The 21,621-nt window shown below is 42.3% G+C and overlaps 1 protein-coding gene across 3 annotated transcripts in view; it reads right to left on the reverse strand.

Annotated features, from left to right (window-relative positions):
* Positions 1 to 21,621, reverse strand: part of LOC131325250 (cysteine synthase-like) — a 49,489-nt gene that overhangs the window by 17,260 nt on the left and 10,608 nt on the right. For all 3 annotated transcript variants that reach the window (XM_058357405.1, XM_058357403.1, XM_058357406.1), the window contains 6 exons: positions 20,765 to 20,828; positions 20,554 to 20,663; positions 20,346 to 20,403; positions 19,617 to 19,880; positions 19,380 to 19,517; positions 19,192 to 19,232 (listed from right to left, as the gene is read on the reverse strand). In XM_058357405.1, coding sequence (XP_058213388.1) covers positions 19,192 to 19,232; positions 19,380 to 19,517; positions 19,617 to 19,880; positions 20,346 to 20,403; positions 20,554 to 20,585 — 533 coding nt within the window. In that variant the 5' untranslated portion in view covers positions 20,586 to 20,663; positions 20,765 to 20,828. The remainder of the gene's footprint in view (positions 1 to 19,191; positions 19,233 to 19,379; positions 19,518 to 19,616; positions 19,881 to 20,345; positions 20,404 to 20,553; positions 20,664 to 20,764; positions 20,829 to 21,621) is intronic.

Consider the following 21,621-nt stretch of genomic DNA (forward strand, 5'->3'; position numbering starts at 1 on the left):
AGAGCAAGTCTGGAAGTAACAAGTAAACCTTTTCTACCATGAAAAGTGACAGCAAGTCGGATTGCTCCAAAGTGAAGATGGGTAAATCCTTGTTGTTGCCAAAGACGAGGCAAATCAACCGGGATTTCCAAAGGTAAAAGTTGTTCAGCTTCAGTTGCTGCTATGAAGCACTGGTCAAATCTAGAGGCTTGAACATACTCTTTTACGGAGGTTGGGCGTTTTGTGGAGAAAAGTTGAGTGACGGTCTTTTTTACAGAAGTTTGTGGTCTGACAAAAGCATTATAAGGGTTTAGGAAAGGGAGATCAGTAAGAGGAACCTTACTATCATCAGGTAGGTATTCAAACTCATACAAATATTCTAGATTAGAAGAAGAAGATGAGGAATTTCTACTGGTAGAGGAACATGAAGGGACCAAGGATGATGAAGCAGAGGAGTGGGTGGTAAACATATGATTCATTTTTAAGTAGAAATCTGGGTTCTCCTTTTCCTCAGTACAACAAACCTTTTTTTTTTTTTTTTCTTTTTTCAACGTATAAATCTTCAACCAATTTCTGACTAATAAAATTTTGTATACCAGGGTAGATAAACCGAGACACACTGCTCAATAGCCAAAAGTCTCAAGGTACTTTAACCCACTGATACAAAATTCTTTTAACCAAAATAGTTGATGAAGTTTCTGATGTGGAAGATCCTTAGAAGGCAACCACAGAGCATACGCTTCAAGTTTTTTTTTTTCTTTTAGAAAAGATTTGAAGTAGTGTTGGAAAAGAAGTTCCTAGAAGAGGGTTTAAGCTAGAATGGAAGACATGGCTCTGATACCAAGTTTTCAGACACCAAGTGGGTATAAACACTAAGTAGGTTAGGATCGTAGAGAGAGAATATAAGACACAGGATATATTAGGAAATTTCTTGAACTGATATCTCCCTAACTTACTAACTTGCTTACAACGGTGAGAAGCTCAGCTATATATAGGCAGCCAAGACATCTGCTTACATCACTGCATGCATCACAACACAGTAACACACATATAATTGCTACAGTAGTTTACAGACAAACTACTATACACTTTTAGACTAAAGCCTAAAGCTACTGAAGACTGTCAAACTACGTACAACCAAATATCAAGACTAACAATAGTAAAATATAATAATTTGTGTCTTATATTCTCTCTCTACGATCCTAACCTACTTAGTGTTTGTACCCACTTGGTGTCTGAAAACTTGGTATCAGAGCCATGTCTTCCATTCTAGCTTAAACCCTCTTCTGGAAACTTCTTTTCCAACACTACTTCAAATCTTTTCTAAAAGAAAAAAAAAACTTGAAGCGTATGCTCTGTGGTTGCCTTCTAAGGATCTTTCACATCAGAAACTTCATCAACTATTTTGGTTAAAAGAATTTTGTATCAGTGGGTTAAAGTACCTTGAGACTTTTGGCTATTGAGCAGTGTGTCTCGGTTTATCTACCCTAGTATACAAAATTTTATTAATCAAAGTTCGTTGAAGATCTATACGTTGAAAAAAGGAAAAAGGTTTGTTGTACTAAAGAAAAGGAGAACCCAGATTTCTACCTAAAGATGAATCACCTGTTTACCACCCACTCCTCTGCTTCGTCATCCTTGGTCCCTTCATGTTCCTCTACCAGTAGAAATTCCTCATCTTCTTCTTCTAATCTAGAATATTTGTATGAGTTTGAATACCTACCTGATGATAGTAAGGTTCCTCTTACTGATCTCCCTTTCCTAAACCCTTATAATGCTTTTGTCAGACCACAAACTTCTGTAAAAAAGACCGTCACTCAACTTTTCTCCACAAAACGCCCAACCTCCGTAAAAGAGTATGTTCAAGCCTCTAAATTTGACCAGTGCTTCATAGCAGCAACTGAAGCTGAACAACTTTTACCTTTGGAAATCCCGGTTGATTTGTCTCGTCTTTGGCAACAACAAGGATTTACCCATCTTCACTTTGGAGCAATCCGACTTGCTGTCACTTTTCATGGTAGAAAAGGTTTACCTGTTACTTCCAGACTTGCTCTGGTCGATACCAGGTTTCTACAGTATCAGCACGCATGCATCGCTACAGTCCAAACCACTCTAAATGCTGGAACTGTGATTTTTACCTTCTACCCCAATTTCAACATGCCATTAGCAGATCCTCATCTGCTATCCGCCTTGAAGGTTCAAGTCCAAATTGGTGGTGCCTCCCAAATCTCCTCCACATATGCCGCAACCCTTCACTACCAAATGGCCTACCGTCTCCAAAACCATGCTTTTGACATGTCCTTACCATCCTCCACAGATGAAGCCCTTTTCCTCACCATAAATGCACCTCACCAAGCTTCTTGTGTCCATGTACCCCGACAAATTTCCCGTCCTGAGCTTCTCAAGCTTCTCCCAGAATCATGGGTTACAGCTTATGAGAAAAATCAAAACAAGCCCATACCTGTCCAATCCTCAAACCCAACTTTCATCACTAAACCTGATGGTACCGTGGAAATTACTTTTCTAAAAGAAACCTCTGCCTCATCTTCAACCCATCCTGTTATTTTTCCCTCGAGAATTAACATGTTTGTGGATGGTTCTAGACCTGGCCCTCCAATTAAATATTTTGAACCCAGTGGCCTTCCAGTCTTCTATTTCAAAAATCCAGAAACAGGTCATTGTTATTTTGATACCTGTGACTGTGATGATTGTCTAGAAGACAGTCTCCTAGAAGATGATGAGGATTCTGAAGAACCATGTCCCATATATCCTTCGTCACCTCCCACTCCTTGTAAATCTCCACCTCCACCTCAACCTCCACCTGATAATGGTTCGTCGAGTCAACCGAGTGGATGTTTCATGTTCACCTCATCCCCTTCCTGGACAGAAGCTAATTTTCCTCCTTTGGAATTTCATAATTCCCAAGAAAGAACGACCCATCGGCATAAAATTCAAGACTCTACTACCATTCTCCCTGATGGTAGTACCAAAGCAGTGTCAGCAGCAGAAGCAGCAATAAATTGGCAGTCAGCAAATTCTCTGGCTCAGAACAAAATTCTTCAGAGAATTGCTAACTCCCAGCAAAATTTGGAGAATGCAGTTCATAAGAAGTTATCAACCTTGGAACTTCTTATCAGAGATTTGCAGCAGAAAATTCAGAATGTTCACCAGGAACTTCTGTAGGGGGATGAAAACAATTGATGCTTCGGTTCAACTGGATTGCAACGGCTTATTCGTGCCTCTTCACCGGAACCCTAGCTCGACGTCTGAACCCTAATCTGCAAAATAGACAGGGGGTGAGTGCACCTTTGCCTCTCGTGGCAAAGGCCCTCCGATGCCTTTGTTAGTATCACGTACTAAGAACAAAACCCTAATTATCAGTAGGAAAGCAATAATAATGCAGTCTATTGCGTACCTCTTTCCTCTAGGTTCACCTCATATTTATAGATCTCGTGTATGCTTGTTTCCCAAGCATCCCTGTTTCCATAGGACTCCCAACTCGTATAGGAAACCAAGGATATCAAGGATTCTCGTTTCCTTTATCAGTTTAATGGAAAAGAGTCCTTTTTAGGATTCTTTTCCTTTACTGGCCGAACATCCCATTCTCATTGGGTATCTTTCTCAGATCCTTTATTCATGGGATCTTATTCCTTAATGGAATAACAACATTCTGGATTCTTCCAGAATGTTCCCCATGTTACAACAATTAATTTGGGGTTGTTTCCTTGTTTGGCAATCTCGTTGCCGAACAGGCTGCCTGGACCAATGACTTCATATGTAATCTGGTCCAAGCAGTAATAAGAATGTCACTATCTGCCGAACAGCTTAGTTTCACGCCACTGGCTTCACTTGCCATTGACCTTTAACTAGTCGAACAGACTTCATAGATCAATGACTTTCCATACTACTGATCCGTACTTCCGTTCACCATACTGCCCGGCGATGAATCCCGTCGTATTCACCTTGCACTCCTAAACATCACGTGTTCGGCGACTAAATGTCTCTGCTCGGGAACACCTCCCTACAATTGCTCCCCAGCTTCATGTATTTACCACTGTTCGGGGGCAATATATGACGCTTTTAGAAACAGAATTTTTACTACGACCAGACTCTTCTGATCCCATGCAGCCATAATTTCAATATCTCATTGATGTATTTTGGCGCCTCCGTCATTATACCATCTCGAGGTAATGACTCCACGTGGTGCTTATCGTACGCTTTTCATTTAATGTGATCTGCCACTCTGTTCAAACGACGTCAATACGCCGTTTAGTTAGAACCCTTTTCCCCGTTACTTTTCCTGTAACGGCGTAAGAGGGGACGCTTCGTCTCCGTTTCTCCCTCTTAAACCCCAAAAAGGGGTCATTTGGGTTTTTACCCAAAAACACTCGAACTTTCTTTGAGACTTTCCCTCTAAGCTTTTCTGCCATCGCCGCCTTCTGAAAACCCGATCGCGTTTCAGGAAATCGTCACGGTTCCCTTCTAAGATTCTCGTTCTTAACTCCATTTTCTCTGCTTAGATTTTCCATCTGAGATTTCATTCTCGAATTTGTAGATCACTTCTAGGGTTTCAGTCACGTCCAGTCGTATTTTTACACTTCCTTCGAGTATATCCATGGCGGATGAACACGATAACCTTCCTAAACCCGGTAAATTTAGGAAATTATGCGAGACCCCTTCTGCCATGACAGCATTTAGGAGGGATTACAACGTTCCAGAAAATGTTGGTCTCGAACTCGCCCCTCTAGGGGCAGATAGGGACGGTGGCTCTTGGGATAGAATGTGTATCCCAATCGTAGCCATCGTCGAAGGCGGGGTCCGTTTCCCCCTTCATCCACTCCTTCGTCAAATCCTGAGTTGGTACCGTCTCACTCCAATGCAAGTGTCAACAAATGTGTTTAGGTTGATAATGGGGGTAGTTGCTTTGAATAGGATTCTAGGCACCCAGCTGGGGATCTGGGATATTCAGTGGTGGTACAGCATTGTACTTAACCCTGATTATAACACATACTATTTCAAAGTAAGAAGGGCAGAAAAGCGCCTCGTGCTCAACCTGCCAGATTCTGCTCGGGACCATGAGGTTGATTTTCTCTATGTCACTGGAGCTTTCGAACCTCTAGGAGAGGATGGTCAAGTGGTGGGGCTCCACTGCCCCCACATATGGGGCTACCCACGTAATACTCCTCATTTTCTTAATTCTGAAAGTTTCTGTTTACTGCTTTCTCGTAGCGTTTCCTTATGTCTTATTTATTTTAACATTTTGGATGCAGCTGATAACACTAACCACCGTCCCAGACGTACACCAAGCAATATCCGAACAGAGGATATCAACAAAGTACTTAAATATACAGGAGTGCCGGGTACCCGAACAGCTGGTCGGGGTCGGGACGCTGACGTGCTGCTGGGGTACGAACCTTCATACAGAGGAGTCATTGATAGAAGACTAGCTCATCCCAGCACCAGTGCTGCTTCTACCTCCACTGCCCCCCAACCACGAAACACAAGGCTACAAGCTGGTGTCACTGTTGCCGGTCAGTCAGACGAGATTGCTATCCCTGACGGTGTACCTCAAACACGTGTGGTACTCAGAAGATCTAGGCGTAGGCAAGTCATTACCGAACAACAACCTGTTCTTCACCCAATCACCAGTCAGTCTTCCTCATCCGGATATTCTCGATCTCCTCCGACTCCAGGTACAATGACACACCAACCCATCAACCTTAGCTCTTTACTTACTGTCTCCTCACGGGGACGAGGTGCTACCAATAGGGTAGCATCAACTGGCGTCCCTCCCCCGCGTTCACGTCGCAATAGGGGGGGATCTGCACGGTCATCTTCTTCTCCTCGGGAAGTTGATACTGCTACAGAAGCCACCGACTTCCATCGAGACAAACGTCCAAGAGCTGACAGTCAAGACGGTACTGCTCCTGGAGCAGTTACCGAAACTCATCATCCCATCTCTCCAACCACTGAAGTCCTTCCTCAGACTTGGACGCCTCCCTTCACTAGGGGAGATCGTCCCGTTCATGTCGGGGATAGTGCTAGCTCTTCGGAGACAGCACTTGCCCTTGCCCAAGGCTTACTGCTCCCTGTAGATATGCAGAAAGAATCTGAGGCTACATCTGATCGGCTCGTCGCCACTGGACTCGTCAGTGGTATTAGGGTAATGTGATTTAATCTTTTCATATAAGTCTTAGTGCATATTTCATACACCACTGGATATTCTTATTGCTTACTGTTCGGTGTTTTGCCAGTTCATTCAAAAAATGGTCACTTTAGGTAAAAAGTACCAAGAAGCAGACGCAGAAAGGGTGAGGCTGATGAATGACAATACCAGACTGCTCCGAACAGTTACCAGGCTGGAGAGAGAAAGAGACAAGGCCAAATCTGACTTCAACCAAACTAAGGAAAAACTTGAAGTTGCCGAAGAGAGCCTCAATCAGGCGTTATCAGAGATTGATACTGCCAAAAAAGCTGCATATGAGGATGGGTACCAGAAAGGATTTGACACCACAACTGCGAACTATGTTCAACAGATTCCCGCTCTTCAAGATCAAATTTGGATTGCTTGCTGGGAAACCTGTTTAACAAAGGTTGGCGTTGCTGAGGACTCTCCATTGTGGACTGATAATGAACTACCGAGCAGCCGGTCTGCAGCTTCCCAACAGCAAGATGTTCCTCTGGAAGATGATGTTGAGCAGCAGATTGAAGATTTTACTGGAGCAGAAGAAGACATCCCATCTGGTTCCCAGGCTGTCCTGTCCCCAGCTCAAGATGCAGTCAATGAACCCATAGTGTTGGAGGAGAATCCAGCAGATGATGGGGCAGGTCCCCAGGTTAATACGGATGTTCCGGAAGTCCAGAATGTGGACTGACTGTTGGTAGGCTTGTCTGAACTCCTTGTTTTTGGTTGCTGGTCCTGCGTGACCATAAGCATTTGGCCCTGTGTGGCTCCCAAACTTTTAATATTTTGTCTCAAACAGGTATTCGGCCCTCTGTGGCATTTGCTCGGCTCTCTTCTGTTTATTACATCTGTTCGGATGCATTGCTTTAATCTCAAGTATTTCGTACTATTGATTTGTTTGATCATATATTTTGTGTCTGCATAAGTATTTCGTACCCAAGCAGATCCTAGAAACAGGACGTCGTTGTACTGAATCTAAGTTTCACGTACTTAGAAACTTTTGTTAAACCAGTTTTTCGGACTGGTTTTCAAGTTTTAGTACATACAAGTGTTTTCATACTTGTATTCGTAAGGTTCATATAGTCATATAGGTGTAAGCCAAGCCAATTGCTTTTTACAAGTCTTTCAAGTGTTGTCATACAAACACTTGATCATAAAGGATTTCCTCAAGTTTCACATACTTAAGTATCTCGTACTTGTATTCGTTAAGTGTCACGTACTTAAGAATTTGGCTTACATTTAAGTCAAGCCAATATAGTCTCTTAAGTATCACGTACTTAAAATACCATATAAGTATCTCGTACTTTGAACGTCCATACAAGTATTTCGTACTTGTATTATAAAAAACATATAAGTGTTTTCATACCTGCAGTTAGTTTAAGTGTCACGTACTTGGTTTTAAGTTTCACATACTTAAAAACTTTTAAGTTTCACATACTTAAAAGGTATACCCTGCTCCCCAATACGAATAAAGGAGACTAAACTCGTAGTTCGTATTTAAATACCACAACAGTTATATGAAATAAGTGATTTTATTCATAATCTGCAAAACGCAAGAGGGCGTTTATTCGTACCCCAAAAAGTAATCAAAAATAGAACAAAGGAACTATATTCGTAATTCCCACACAATCACGTAGTGCAAATCTAAAACAAATTTTAATACTTCTAAACAAAGAACTTTCGTAAATTATGAACATTCCAAGGTCTTGGAATTGGATCACCATCCAGATCTGCCAATCTATAGGCTCTTATGCCCACAATTTCAGTTACTCTGTACGGGCCTTCCCAGTTGGCCCCCAACTTACCTTCGTTAGCCACCTTGGTATTGCCGAGCGCTTTTCGTAGCACAAGGTCCCCAACACCAAATTCCCTAGGATGAACATGTTTGTTGTAGCTTTTCATCAGCTGTTCTTGGTAAGAAGCAAGATGTACCAAGGCTTTTTCTCTCTTCTCCTCGGCAAGATCAAGCTCAATTTCAAGGGCCATGTCATTGCCTCCACTTTCAACCAAAGCTGTCCTGTTGGTCGGCAGACCCACTTCCAGAGGTATAACAGCCTCTGTTCCAAATGCCAACGAATAGGTGGTCTCTCCCGTAGACCTCCTAGGCGTTGTTCGGTGAGCCCACAAAACTAATGGTAACTCATCAGGCCATTTGCCCTTAGCTTTGTCCAGTCTTTTCTTGATTCCATCAAGGATAGTTTTATTAGATGCCTCTGCTTGCCCATTACTCTGAGGGTAAGCTGGGGTGGAATAATAATTTCTTATTCCATACTGGGCACAAAAAGTCTTGAATTTCTTCTGAAATTGGGATCCATTGTCCGTAATCAATGAATAAGGGACCCCAAAACGAGTGATGATGCTTTTCCACACGAACCATTCTATCATAGGTTCAGTGATTTTGGCTAATGGTTCTGCCTCAATCCACTTCGTAAAATAATCAGTTGCTACAAGCAGGAATTTTCGATTCCCAGTTGCTTTGTGCAATGGACCTACGATATCCATTCCCCATCGGGCAAAAGGCCAGGGACTCGTCAAAGGCACCAGATCCTCAGCAGGTGTTCGAATCATTGGTGAGAATTTCTGACACTTCTCACAAATCTTTACATAAACTTTTGCATCTTCTTGCATGTGTGGCCACCAGTAGCCTTGAGTAATTGCTCGGTGAGCAATGGATCTCCCTCCAGCATGGCTCCCACATGTTCCCTCGTGGATCTCATGAAGGAACTTCTGTACCATCTCAGGATGTACGCATAGCAAATAAGGACCTGTAAAGGATTTCCTGTACAACTTACCCTCTGGGGACATCCAAAACCTAGCAGATTTGACTCTTATCTTATGGGCCTCCTTCTTATCAGAAGGGAGTATCTCGTCTCGTAAGAACTCTATTATTGGGTCCATCCAACTTGGTCCTTGGTTCACGTCCAAGACCAAGTCTACACTCCTCCCAATGCTCGGCTCATTCAGATATTCAACTGCTACCTTCCTTTTGAACTCAGTAGGAACAGCCGCAGCCAACCATGCTAAGGAATCCGCATGAGCATTCTGTCCTGAACTTATTTGCTCAATATATACCCTCTCGAAGGTATCAAGCAGGTCCTTGGCTGCCTGCACGTAGGCCACCATCTTTTCATTTCGAGTCTCGTACTCGCCGGACAGTTGATTCACAACAAGCTGGGAATCACAATACACCCTTACCCGCTCTGCTTTAAGGGTTTTCGCACTTCTCAGTCCTGCCAAGAGTGCTTCATATTCAGCCACATTATTGGATGCACTAAATCCAAGCCGAACAGAGAGTTCAATCAGAACTCCTTGAGGAGGAAAAAGGACAATTCCAATTCCAGAACCAGTATTACATGCTGATCCATCAACGAATAGCTTCCATTCTTTAGGATCCTGTTCGGCAAAAGGTTGATCCTTCAAGGATGATGTGTTAGCCGCCTGCTCCTTTCTCGTAGGAGGCAAGGGAGCTACAGTGGGGGAAAACTCTGCCACAAAATCAGCCAACACTTGGCCTTTAATTGCTGTTCGTGGCTGATATTCGAGATCATACTGGCTCAGCTCCACAGACCACGTCGAGATCCTTCCCGAGAAATCTGCCTTTCGAAGCAGTGATTTTAATGGATACTCGGTATGAACCACAACCTTATGGCTTTGGAAGTAGTGTGGCAATTTCCTAGTTGCTGTCCTAAGTGCCAGGACAAGTTTTTCTAATGGCAGATATCTCGTCTCTGCATCCAATAATGTCTTGCTAACATAATAAATGGGGATTTGCTCGATCCCCAAATCCCTCAATAAGACTGCACTAACTGCGTGCTCGGAAACAGCTAAATACAGAATTAAGGACTCACCTGGCTGTGGAGTTGACAATAATGGGGGTTCGGCCAAGTACTTTTTCAGGTCTTGGAAGGCCTGCTCACATTCAGCTCCCCATTCAAATCCCTCCCTCTTTTTCAGTAACTGAAAAAAGGGTCTGCACTTGTCACTTGACCTGCTGATGAATCTGTTCAATGCTGCTGCCATTCCTGTCAGCCTCTGGACTTCCTTGGTAGTTTTGGGACTCTGTAATCTCTGCAAAGCATCAATTTGTTCGGGATTTGCCTCTATCCCCCTTATGGTTACCAAATGGCCCAAGAACTTTCCTGAACCAACTCCAAACGCACACTTCGAGGCGTTGAGTTTCAACTTGTATTTCCTCAAAATGTCAAAGACTTCTCTTAAATCAGTGATATGCCCTCCTTTTTCTCGACTTTTCACCACCATATCGTCAATGTAAACTTCTAAAGTTTTCCCAATGAGATTTTTGAACATGATGGTTGCAAGTCTTTGGTATGTAGCCCCAGCATTCTTCAGTCCAAACGGCATGACACTGTAGCAGTATAATCCTCGAGGTGTGATGAAGGAAGTCTTCTCTTGATCAGGTTCAAACATAGCAATCTGATGATATCCTCGATATGCATCGAGAAAACTCATTCGCTCGTAACCAGAGGTTGCATCAACCAACTGGTCAATCCTGGGCAAAGGAAAACTATCCTTAGGACACGCTTTGTTTAGGTCTGTGAAGTCCACACAGACACGCCACTTTCCATTCTTCTTCTTTACTACAACAGTGTTGGACAACCACTCGGGGTAATAGACTTCTCGTATTGCTTTGGCTTCCAACAAACGATCTACCTCCTCAATCACTGCATCTACATGCTGCACGGCTGCCCTTCGTTTCTTCTGAATGATCGGCTTGTGCTGTGGGTCGATGTTTAGATGGTGACAGATCACATCTGCATCCACCCCAGGCATTTCCTCAGGCACCCATGCAAAAACATCAATATGCTCTTTCAAGAATTTTATCGATTCGGCCTTTTCATCTGTTGGTAGTGATTCCCCAACCAAAAAATATCTTTCAGGATCAATCTCGTTGATCTGAATCTTCTCCAAGCCCTCTACCACTTTTTCAGTCGGGCTTCTTCCAACATCTTCGATGGTTGGTTGATCTGGTACTTCCAGTGTATGAACATGGTGGACTTTTGGGGCTGTTTTGATGATGGAAATCAAGCATTGTTGCGCCACCTTCTGGTTGCCTTTAAGAACTTCAATCCCATTTGATCCTGGGAATTTTACCATCTGGTGATAAGTCGAGGAGACTGCTCTCATCTTATGCAACCATGTCCTCCCTATAATCGCGTTATAGGAAGAAGGGACATCGACCACTAAAAAGTCCGTTCTTAGCACCACTGATCCGGCCCGAACAGGTAATGTCACTTTTCCAAGGGGCCAAACTGCTCCTGCACCGAACCCAATAAGAGGCGTTGTAGACTGTTCTAAGTCTGATTGTGCCAGCCCCATCTTCTTGAATGCATCGTAGTACAATACCTCTGTACAGCTCCCCGAGTCCACTAGAATTCTTTCGATGTCGTATTCCCCAACTCGTAGGGTTACGACCAATGCATCATTGTGGGGTATTTGGACCTCCCCCAAATCCTCATCACTGAATGCCATGCTCTCTTTGCATACATCGGTCTCTCGCCCCCTCTTGTTTCCCAGCCGCATCACATGCTGATCATGCTTGACTTGCCTCTGAAATAGCCTAACCTCACTTCTCGTGTAAGGTGTGGCCAATCCATGTATCATATGGATGACGCCTTTAGGGTTTTGTTCGTAACCCAACTCCATGGCTTTCCCTTTCTCTTTAGGGTCCTCCTGGATAAATTCCTTAAGATAGCCCCGAGAGACTAAATCATCAAGGTGCCTTTTATATGTCTCACAATCTTCTGTCATATGGCCCCAATCCTTATGATAACTGCAGTGCTGATTCGTAGCACGTTTTGCATCTTTGTCTCCTCCTAGACTCGGAGGCCATTTGAAATATGGTTGATTCTTTATTCGATAAAGAATCCTGTAGATTGGCTCCTTCCAAACTGTAGTGATAGAAAAGAAGGATTTAGGGTCTGGAGCTTGCTTTTCTTTGTATGACTCCTTCTTATTCTGCCCGTACTCCTTTCTATCTCTGTAAGTCTTGGGTTCTGGCTTCTCCACCTTTTTAGCAGGTGCCTTTGGCTGTTCGGCAATTATTCTGCCGTCCTCACGGAGTATGTCATCCTCCATTCTGGCATGTTGTTCTATCCGTTCCATCAATTTAGCCAGGGTGGCTACCGGATGTTTATTCAATGAACGGCGCAGCTCTCCCCGAACAGGTAAACCAGTTTTGAATGTTGCAATTGCGTACTCCTCACTACAACTTTCAATCTCGTTGAAAGTCTCCCAGTACTTCTTTGCATAATCCCTGATCTGTTCGTTCTCCTCCTGCTTCATGGTGGAAAGACTTTCAAAAGTCTTCGGGGCTTTTCTGCTTGTCAAGAACCGAGCAGTGAATTCCTCTGCCAACTGCCTCCATCCTCGTATGGATCGTGGGGCCAGTTTATGAAACCAGGACAAAGCCACTTTGCCAAGACTAGAGGGAAACATCTTGCACAAGATGGAATCATCCCCCTCATGCATAAACATGGCCTGTTGATAATGCTGTATGTGAGCCACGGGATCCGTATTTGTCTCGTAAAGTACGAACGCCCCGTGCTTCACTCTGCTCGGCAATCTCGCTTCTTGTAGCCTCCTTGTAAAGGGGGAGGCCGCAATATTACTCAGGGCCTTGCGTGCTGCTTCTCGTGCAGTCATTGTCCCATCCTCTTTTTCCTTCAAATTGTGGGCTGAAGCTTCGGCCCAATCAGCATCAGGTCTCTCGTACCTGTCTCGATGATGCTTTCTCGTATCCTCTTCCTCGGGGGTAGAACTTCGATCTCTGCTTCTCCTTTTTCGTGAAGAAGTCTTTCTCTCTGGTGTTCGGCTTCTACTTCTTCTTCCCCTTTTTCGTGGAGAAGCCTTATGACGCCCTATAACAGGACTTCTACTCCCCCTTCTGCGTGAATGAGTCTGTTCATGAATCACCAGGGCCCGTCCGTCCCTTTGGGAATTCCGTCGAGAGAGTCCAGAATCCTCGGGGTGCTCTCGTACCTTCTGCAACTCTCGTATCTCGTACTCTCGTTTTCTTATTAAACGAGCATATTCCTCGATTTCTCTTCTTTTTTTATCAAGGACGTCATCATCGTTGTGTATACTCTTTGAACGAGTATCTGACTCCTCTCGTCGATGAGACTTGCTCCTTCTTGTGGAACCAGTAGCAGTTTTGTCTCCTTTTTCTTTGGAGTTTTCTCTGTCATGTCTACCAGTGGGCTTTCTCGGAGCACCTGGTGGAGATTTATCTCTTCCTCCACCCAACTGGTCCTTTGGACTAAACGGTGTGACTGGATTTTCTTCCGTCATGATTACTTTCTTCAAAAAATCTGTTCCTTCCCACAGACGGCGCCAATTGTAGGGGGATGAAAACAATTGATGCTTCGGTTCAACTGGATTGCAACGGCTTATTCGTGCCTCTTCACCGGAACCCTAGCTCGACGTCTGAACCCTAATCTGCAAAATAGACAGGGGGTGAGTGCACCTTTGCCTCTCGTGGCAAAGGCCCTCCGATGCCTTTGTTAGTATCACGTACTAAGAACAAAACCCTAATTATCAGTAGGAAAGCAATAATAATGCAGTCTATTGCGTACCTCTTTCCTCTAGGTTCACCTCATATTTATAGATCTCGTGTATGCTTGTTTCCCAAGCATCCCTGTTTCCATAGGACTCCCAACTCGTATAGGAAACCAAGGATATCAAGGATTCTCGTTTCCTTTATCAGTTTAATGGAAAAGAGTCCTTTTTAGGATTCTTTTCCTTTACTGGCCGAACATCCCATTCTCATTGGGTATCTTTCTCAGATCCTTTATTCATGGGATCTTATTCCTTAATGGAATAACAACATTCTGGATTCTTCCAGAATGTTCCCCATGTTACAACAATTAATTTGGGGTTGTTTCCTTGTTTGGCAATCTCGTTGCCGAACAGGCTGCCTGGACCAATGACTTCATATGTAATCTGGTCCAAGCAGTAATAAGAATGTCACTATCTGCCGAACAGCTTAGTTTCACGCCACTGGCTTCACTTGCCATTGACCTTTAACTAGTCGAACAGACTTCATAGATCAATGACTTTCCATACTACTGATCCGTACTTCCGTTCACCATACTGCCCGGCGATGAATCCCGTCGTATTCACCTTGCACTCCTAAACATCACGTGTTCGGCGACTAAATGTCTCTGCTCGGGAACACCTCCCTACAACTTCTCCAGATGGCCTATGCCAACCAAGCATTTTCAGCAGCTTTTTACCATAAGGATGCTGAAATGAAGCATCTCAAGAACTAGCTTCATTCTCTCCAAGCTCAGCAAAATTTTCAACAAAAAAGCCCATTTGATATGTTTACATCTTCTTCTCAACAAAGTTTGTTTGGGTATCCTCAAATGTCTCAACCCTTACCTATAAATCCTACTTCAGGATTTGGTGAGTCCAATATCTTTGGGAGCTCATCAGCTTTTCTTCCTCCACCAAAAAGACCATCTCCACCAAAACTTCCTTTCCCAAAACCCCAGATAAAACCTGTCCAGCCTCCAACAATTCCATCTCCACCATCTACATCGACCTCTACTCCAACTACCTCCACTCCTCTTAACCCATCCGATCCAAACTCCAAGTCACCCCAGTTAATGGTTCAGCCAACTCCTAACCTTCATAAAAATCCAATCTCCACTCTCCTACATACTTTAGCCACTATACCAGAAACCCCATCTCCTGAACCAACCATTGAGTTTGATTCAGATACTGAATCCACAAACTCTATGCCAATTCCTACTGTTTTCATGATGAAACCTGAAAACCCAGAAGAACATGTTGAAGATCCCATCATTGAAGAAGGTCCTGAGTTTGACACACCCCCTGAAATTCCAACCTTTGATTCCTTCTCACACTCTAATATGCATACCCAAGGTTTCTCTTTTGACACCATTCCCCCATCAAAATGGTTGGATAAACTTTATGAAATTCATGCTTGGTGCACAGCTGCTATGCTCTCTCCTAATGCTACACTCAGTGATGTCATTACCAAGTGTACAGCAAAATTTCTTGGCCGCCTACGTCAATGGTTCTTAGCTCTCGGTGAATACCGACAGTTACAACTCAAACAGCTGCCAACTCTTGATCAATTCATCTCAGTTCTGCATACTGAGTTTCTTGGAGACCACAACAACACAAAGGAATTCGTTCGAGAAGAATATCTCAGCATGAGATGCTGTTCATTTAAAAGGAAAGATCTCGAGACTCATATGACCGTATGTCTCAGAGATTTTATATTCTCAACGGAATGGATGATGTCAATCTCAAGCAAGCTTTTCTCAATTCCCTTCCTGAACCATTGGGAAATGAGACAACAAGGCTCCTCCAGACAAAAGGATTGACGCTGAATGCAACATCTCTTGGTGGTATTTACCAGCATTCTTTGATTGCCTTGGAAAAATTGTGCAATCACCAGAAATTCCTCAGAACTCTTGAAGAACAGGGAAAACTTCTTGGTAAAGCATGTGACCGACCCGACTTATCCATAAAATGCAAAGACAAGAAGTGCACTTGCCGTCCTCCATACCGGAAGTCCAAACACTTTCAGAAATGGAAGTTTCAATCTCCTGGCAAGTTTTCAAAGTTTCCAAAATCTGGTAAGTCCCCACGCCGGAGAAAATGGAAATTTTTCAAGAAGAAAAAGTTCAGAGGGCAGCGAAAGTCTGATCGCTGCTACATATGCGGAAAGAAGGGGCACTATGCAAAACAGTGTCCAAATAAGGCAGCAAGAGACAAAATGGTGAACTCTTTGGCTCTCGTTGATGATGACTTTGAAGATGCTGATATCGAATCTCTGTTTTCCATCGACGATGAAGCAACAGATGAAGCAATTCTTGCATTCACTTTTAATGACTCAGACGATTCAGCAGAATCAGATGACTCTTCTGATGATCCTGACTCATTCCCTTATGAAGTCCAAACAATTGGGTTCCCCAACATCATGCTGGCTCAACCTTTAGCCAAGGTCAAAATCTTGCTTGGAAAATATGAGAAACCTATACCAGTCATCGCTTTCTTTGATACTGGTGCAGCAGCCTCCATTCTCAACCCAGCAATTCTCCCCAGGTCTTACTGGCAGTCTTGTTTCAGACCCTTTACAGCAGCCAATGGAGAAACATTTGTTATCACTCTGATAAGTAAGCCTATTTCCATTCAACTTTTTCCTGGATACACCATAAAACATCAAGTCTATGGTTCTGATCTCCCAGGGAAAGATTTATTGTTAGGCTTCGATATTCTCCAAAATCTCAGCAAAGTTTCCTGGCTCAAAAAAGGTTTGAAATACAAAAACTATTTGTTACCCTGGACCACCCAACCAAATCTCTTTTCCATACAAACTTTCTCCACCATTAAAGAAGCCATAATCCAAACTTCCTGTGCTGAATCCCATTCCCAGTTTCTCACCAAATGTTCCAACCCGCTTTGGAAAAATTCAGATTTCTTCATTTCTCTTCCCTTTAAGAAAAATGAAGACATTAACCCCACCAAAGCTACCCATCATGGAATGAACCCAGAACACTACCAGCTTGCTCTTCAAGAACTTCAGCAACTTCAATCAGAAGGTTTGATTGAGCCCACAACCTCTCAATGGGCATGTGAAGCATTTTATGTCAACAAAAGAACAGAGCAGATAAGAGAAAAACTTCGACTGGTTATCAATTACCAGCCTCTTAATCATTTTTTGCAGGATAATAAGTTCCCTCTTCCTCGAAGAAGTGTTCTTTTTGCAAACTTGCCTAAAGCTCAGATTTTCTCCAAATTTGATCTGAAAGCAGGTTTCTGGCAACTTGGCATTCATCCCGATGATCGTCCCAAAACTGGATTTTGCATTCCAGATCACCACTTTCAGTGGACAGTCATGCCCTTTGGTCTCAAGACAGCTCCATCATTATTTCAAAATGCCATGATTCGGGTATTTGCTCCTATATTATCCACAGCTCTTGTCTACATTGATGATATCTTACTCTTCTCCCCAGATATTGAATCCCATGTTGTTTTACTACAACTTTTTCATTCCCTTGTCCAAACCCAAGGCATTATGCTCTCAGAAAAAAAGATGCTTTTGGCCCAACCTGAAATTGATTTTTTAGGGATGCATATCTCTAAAGGTCAATATACCCTCCAGCCTCATATAGCCTCCCAGCTTGACCACTTTTCAGATGAAAACCTCACAGTCAAACAAGTTCAGCAATTTCTTGGAATTGTTAACTATATGGCTGATTTCATCCCCAACCTTGCTCAATACCGTACCCCTCTCTCAGCTCTACTAAAGAAAATTCCTCCTCCCTGGTCAACCCACTGCACTAAAGCCGTCAAAGACCTCAAAACCATAGCCAAAACCCTTCAACCATTAACCATACCTTCAGATGGAAAGAGAGTCCTTCAGACAGATGCCTCTGATCTGTATTGGGGAGCAGTTCTTTTGGAAGAAAATACATAACAAAAACGCAGAATTTGTGGTTACAAGAGTGGTGCTTTCTCTCCAGCAGAACTTCATTACCACTCCACTTACAAAGAAATTCTGGCCATCAAGAAGAGCATTGAAAAGTTTGAGTTTCATCTAATCGGTCATCATTTCCTCATTGAGACTGATATGATGAGCTTTCCCAACATGCTCAAGTTCAAACAGAAACACCTTCCAAAGGCACAGTTACTCAGATGGGCAAATTGGTTTTCCAATTGGAGTTTTGATGCTGTTCACATAAAAGGAAAAACAAATGTCCTCCCTGATTTTTTATCAAGGCTCAAAAAAGAAATCAACCAGTTTTCCAAAACAAAACCACATCCCTTTGTTCCTGGTTGTTTTCCCATGATTTCCTGTTTCCATCCGATCAATTTTCCTGTCCACCTTCAGTGTCATCTTTTAGAATTAACCCTTCTTTCTAGATGTGTCCAAATGTGTCAAAACCTTCAACATCTCTGTATTTTCAAGTATGGTCTTGATGAGTGTCCCATAAAAGGTCTACCTTTTCATCCTGTCTATCCTTTCCTTACTCCGTTTGAAATCTCCTACCATAATGTTTTTCATTTTAAGAAAGAAGCTTATCTTCTCTTGTGGTATTTAGTTGATATCTATACTATAAGTATCTTTTTTAATAAATCAGCAGTCTTGGTATATCTGGCTCATGCGGCGTTCAGTCAAGTCCATCCTCCAGAAGATTACTTCCTGAAATTTCTTTTGCTCTTTGGAAGCATACCATTCTGGCAACAGAAATTCAGGAGCACCCCCAGCAATCCAGATGAAGATCTCCAGTTTGCCTTTTGAACAAGTCGCAACAACAGGAGTCACCCTAATTCAGATGGTTCTATCACCTGGCGAAAGGCATATCACACTATATTCCTTTCAACATATCCAGTGACCCAAGGAAAGTGGATCGACAGTGGAAATTATCTTGTCATAACTCAAACACTGTGTTCACTCAATGGATTGGCACTCACAGACGTTCCCTCATCTCTCCTCCATTATGAGTCTGCAAATTGGAAATTCAATGATACTTATCCGGAAGAATGGCGCCAAAATATCCGCTATCTTTTAGATCAGTATCACCTCACAGACAGGACCGAAGACTCTTCTGGAAATAGTGAATCAGAATAACACCAATGTGTTCAAGCCAGCTGTCCCTTTTGCGTTCTATAAAGTTTCAGCCTTTTCTGAACAGGGTGAAATTATTATGTTTTACTATTGTTAGTCTTGATATTTGGTTGTACGTAGTTTGACAGTCTTCAGTAGCTTTAGGCTTTAGTCTAAAAGTGTATAGTAGTTTGTCTGTAAACTACTGTAGCAATTATATGTGTGTTACTGTGTTGTGATGCATGCAGTGATGTAAGCAGATGTCTTGGCTGCCTATATATAGCTGAGCTTCTCACCGTTGTAAGCAAGTTAGTAAGTTAGGGAGATATCAGTTCAAGAATTTTCCTAATATATCCTGTGTCTTATATTCTCTCTCTACGATCCTAACCTACTTAGTGTTTGTACCCACTTGGTGTCTGAAAACTCAGATAAAACTGCACTTTCAACTGGTTCTACGCCATACAACTGAACATGAATAAAGAATGGCAACCCAAATCAAGACATGAGAGCATTGATTGGCTGAGAGAGAGAGAGAGAGAGAGAGAGGGAACAAGAAGTGAATTGAGAAAAATACTAAGTCTCCTAACCAAATCGGTGATTAGAAAAGCTGACCTTAAGGTCAGGGTTTTGCTCTTTTAGGTACCTTCCTGCACCTGTAACTGTTCCTCCAGTACCTATCCCACAAACTAGGGCATCAACTTTGCCACCGGAGCATGTCCAGATCTCTGGTCCAGTGGTTTCATAATGAATCTAAACAGATGATATCAATCAAATTACTTATCTTCCAATCTGGCACTAACATGTGAGCTGGTAATAGAGATACTCATAAAGTACTCGCGCAATCAATACCTTCGGGTTGGCAGGGTTTTCAAATTGCTGAAGAATATAGGCGTTTGGGGTCTTTGCTTTTATCTCTTCTGCCTTTTGAACAGCCCCTTTCATGCCCTTACTGGGATCCGTAAGAACCAACTCAGCTCCAAAAGCTAGGAGAATGATTCTCCTTTCCATACTCATAGAAGCAGGCATGGTAATGATTAGCTTGTAACCCTTAGCTGCTGCCATAAACGCCAAACTAATGCCAGTATTACCGCTGGTTGGCTCAATGAGGACGCTCTTCAGCAACACAGAAACAGTGTGTCAGGTTCATAAGGTTCATATCAACATAGTAGAAGTAACAGCACAGAGTAAATAGGTATGATCGCTGTAATTTGAAGAACTCCTTTACATTCATCTACTTAATAGTTAATCACTAGGCACATCATTGTCTGAGACTAGTTATGAGAAACAGTAACAAATCCAATGCATGCTAAAAAGAACGAGAAACAAATACACTGGACTTAAAAGGCTCACGCTGTTAACTAAACTAAATAACAAAAAGAGGAGAAATCTACAATTTACGTAGTAGATTTTTTTTCAAAAAAAAGTATTTACATAGTACATAGTAGATAATTGAGGTCCAGATATTAAGTCCCATTAAAATAGAGTCCATTTAACAAATATAGAATCCACCTCGGAAAAAAACTCAAATTGAGAAAATAAATTAAAAAAAATAGGAAAGCAAGACGGCTTTGGACTAACCTCACCAGGCTTAATGAGGCCCTTGTCCTCAGCATCTTGTATCATACTATATCCGATCCTGCATGCCAGGAATAATTTTCTACATCAAAATCTATTTGGTAGTTTCATGATACAGTTAAATCTGTGTCTTACGGTCATCTTTGAGGTACTATAAAGCAAAATAAAGCAGAAATCATCCGGCTCAAGAACAAGAGGTATCTATCCGTACCTATCTTTTACACTAGAGCAGGGTTCCATCATCTCTAGCTTTGCAGCAACACGAGCAACACAGCCATCCACGACCTTGTTGAGGTACACAAGTGGTGTTTTACCTATCAACTGCACAAGTCAAAGCAACAAGAATAATCCACTAAGCAGCGCCCATGATCTTATTAGCTAGGCTCAAGAAAAAGGTAAGAAAATAACGAAAAAAAGCTTACTTCAGTAACATCCTTAGCAATTGCACTCTTCTCCTGTGCCTTTTTGTCAAAATCACTCTTCAAGCTATATATATAAAGAGAGAGAGTTGAAGAGACGAGAACCAACAATCACTCGTCAGTTGTTGAAGAAAATACAAAGAAGGCTACAGTTCAGAATCCTTGGAACATGTTGGATCATGGAGTTGTAGAGGAATCTATAAAGCAAAAGGAAAGCAAGCATACTCAACACTTCCATAGTATTTTCTTCTTAATTTTCTCATTAACCACATCCAACACTGGGTTAAACTTGTGTGACTTGCTAGGAAACAAATCTTATATCTTAAACAGAACTAATTCAAACGAAAAATTTCAATTATTTGTCCGACCTTAAAAAAAACTAAAGAAGAAGTTGCGTCAATAGAGGAGAATGTTGGACTTAAATTTCAAGAAAATTGAATTAGTCCCATACCCAAAGAATGATGCCGTAGATGCTTCAAAACACTTATCTAATCCGTACTTATATCCATGCATACGGATAGAACAGAGAGAGATTAAAAGTTCTTAACTGATCAAACTAAGCATTTTTCAACAAAAAAAACACTAGAAACTTATCAGGCCAAAAAAAATAGAAAGATGTGCAAATTTCCGGTTTACTTTTGGGAGTGAATTTCCAAACAACTCAACCAAAACAGATAATTAAAGAAGGAAAAAAAAAGAATCAACCCCTATTCATACCCCTCCATGCTCATATTTTACAGATTCATTGAGGATCCACAATCCTGTCTGAACCATTCATCTCGCATAATGCATGAAAAAGAAGCAAAAAAACAATTTGTTCGAATATGGATAGACATGCAAACAAGTTGCACTTTATTACG

This window comes from Rhododendron vialii, chromosome 5a (assembly GCF_030253575.1).
Source record: "Rhododendron vialii isolate Sample 1 chromosome 5a, ASM3025357v1".
Lineage (NCBI taxonomy): Eukaryota > Viridiplantae > Streptophyta > Magnoliopsida > Ericales > Ericaceae > Rhododendron > Rhododendron vialii.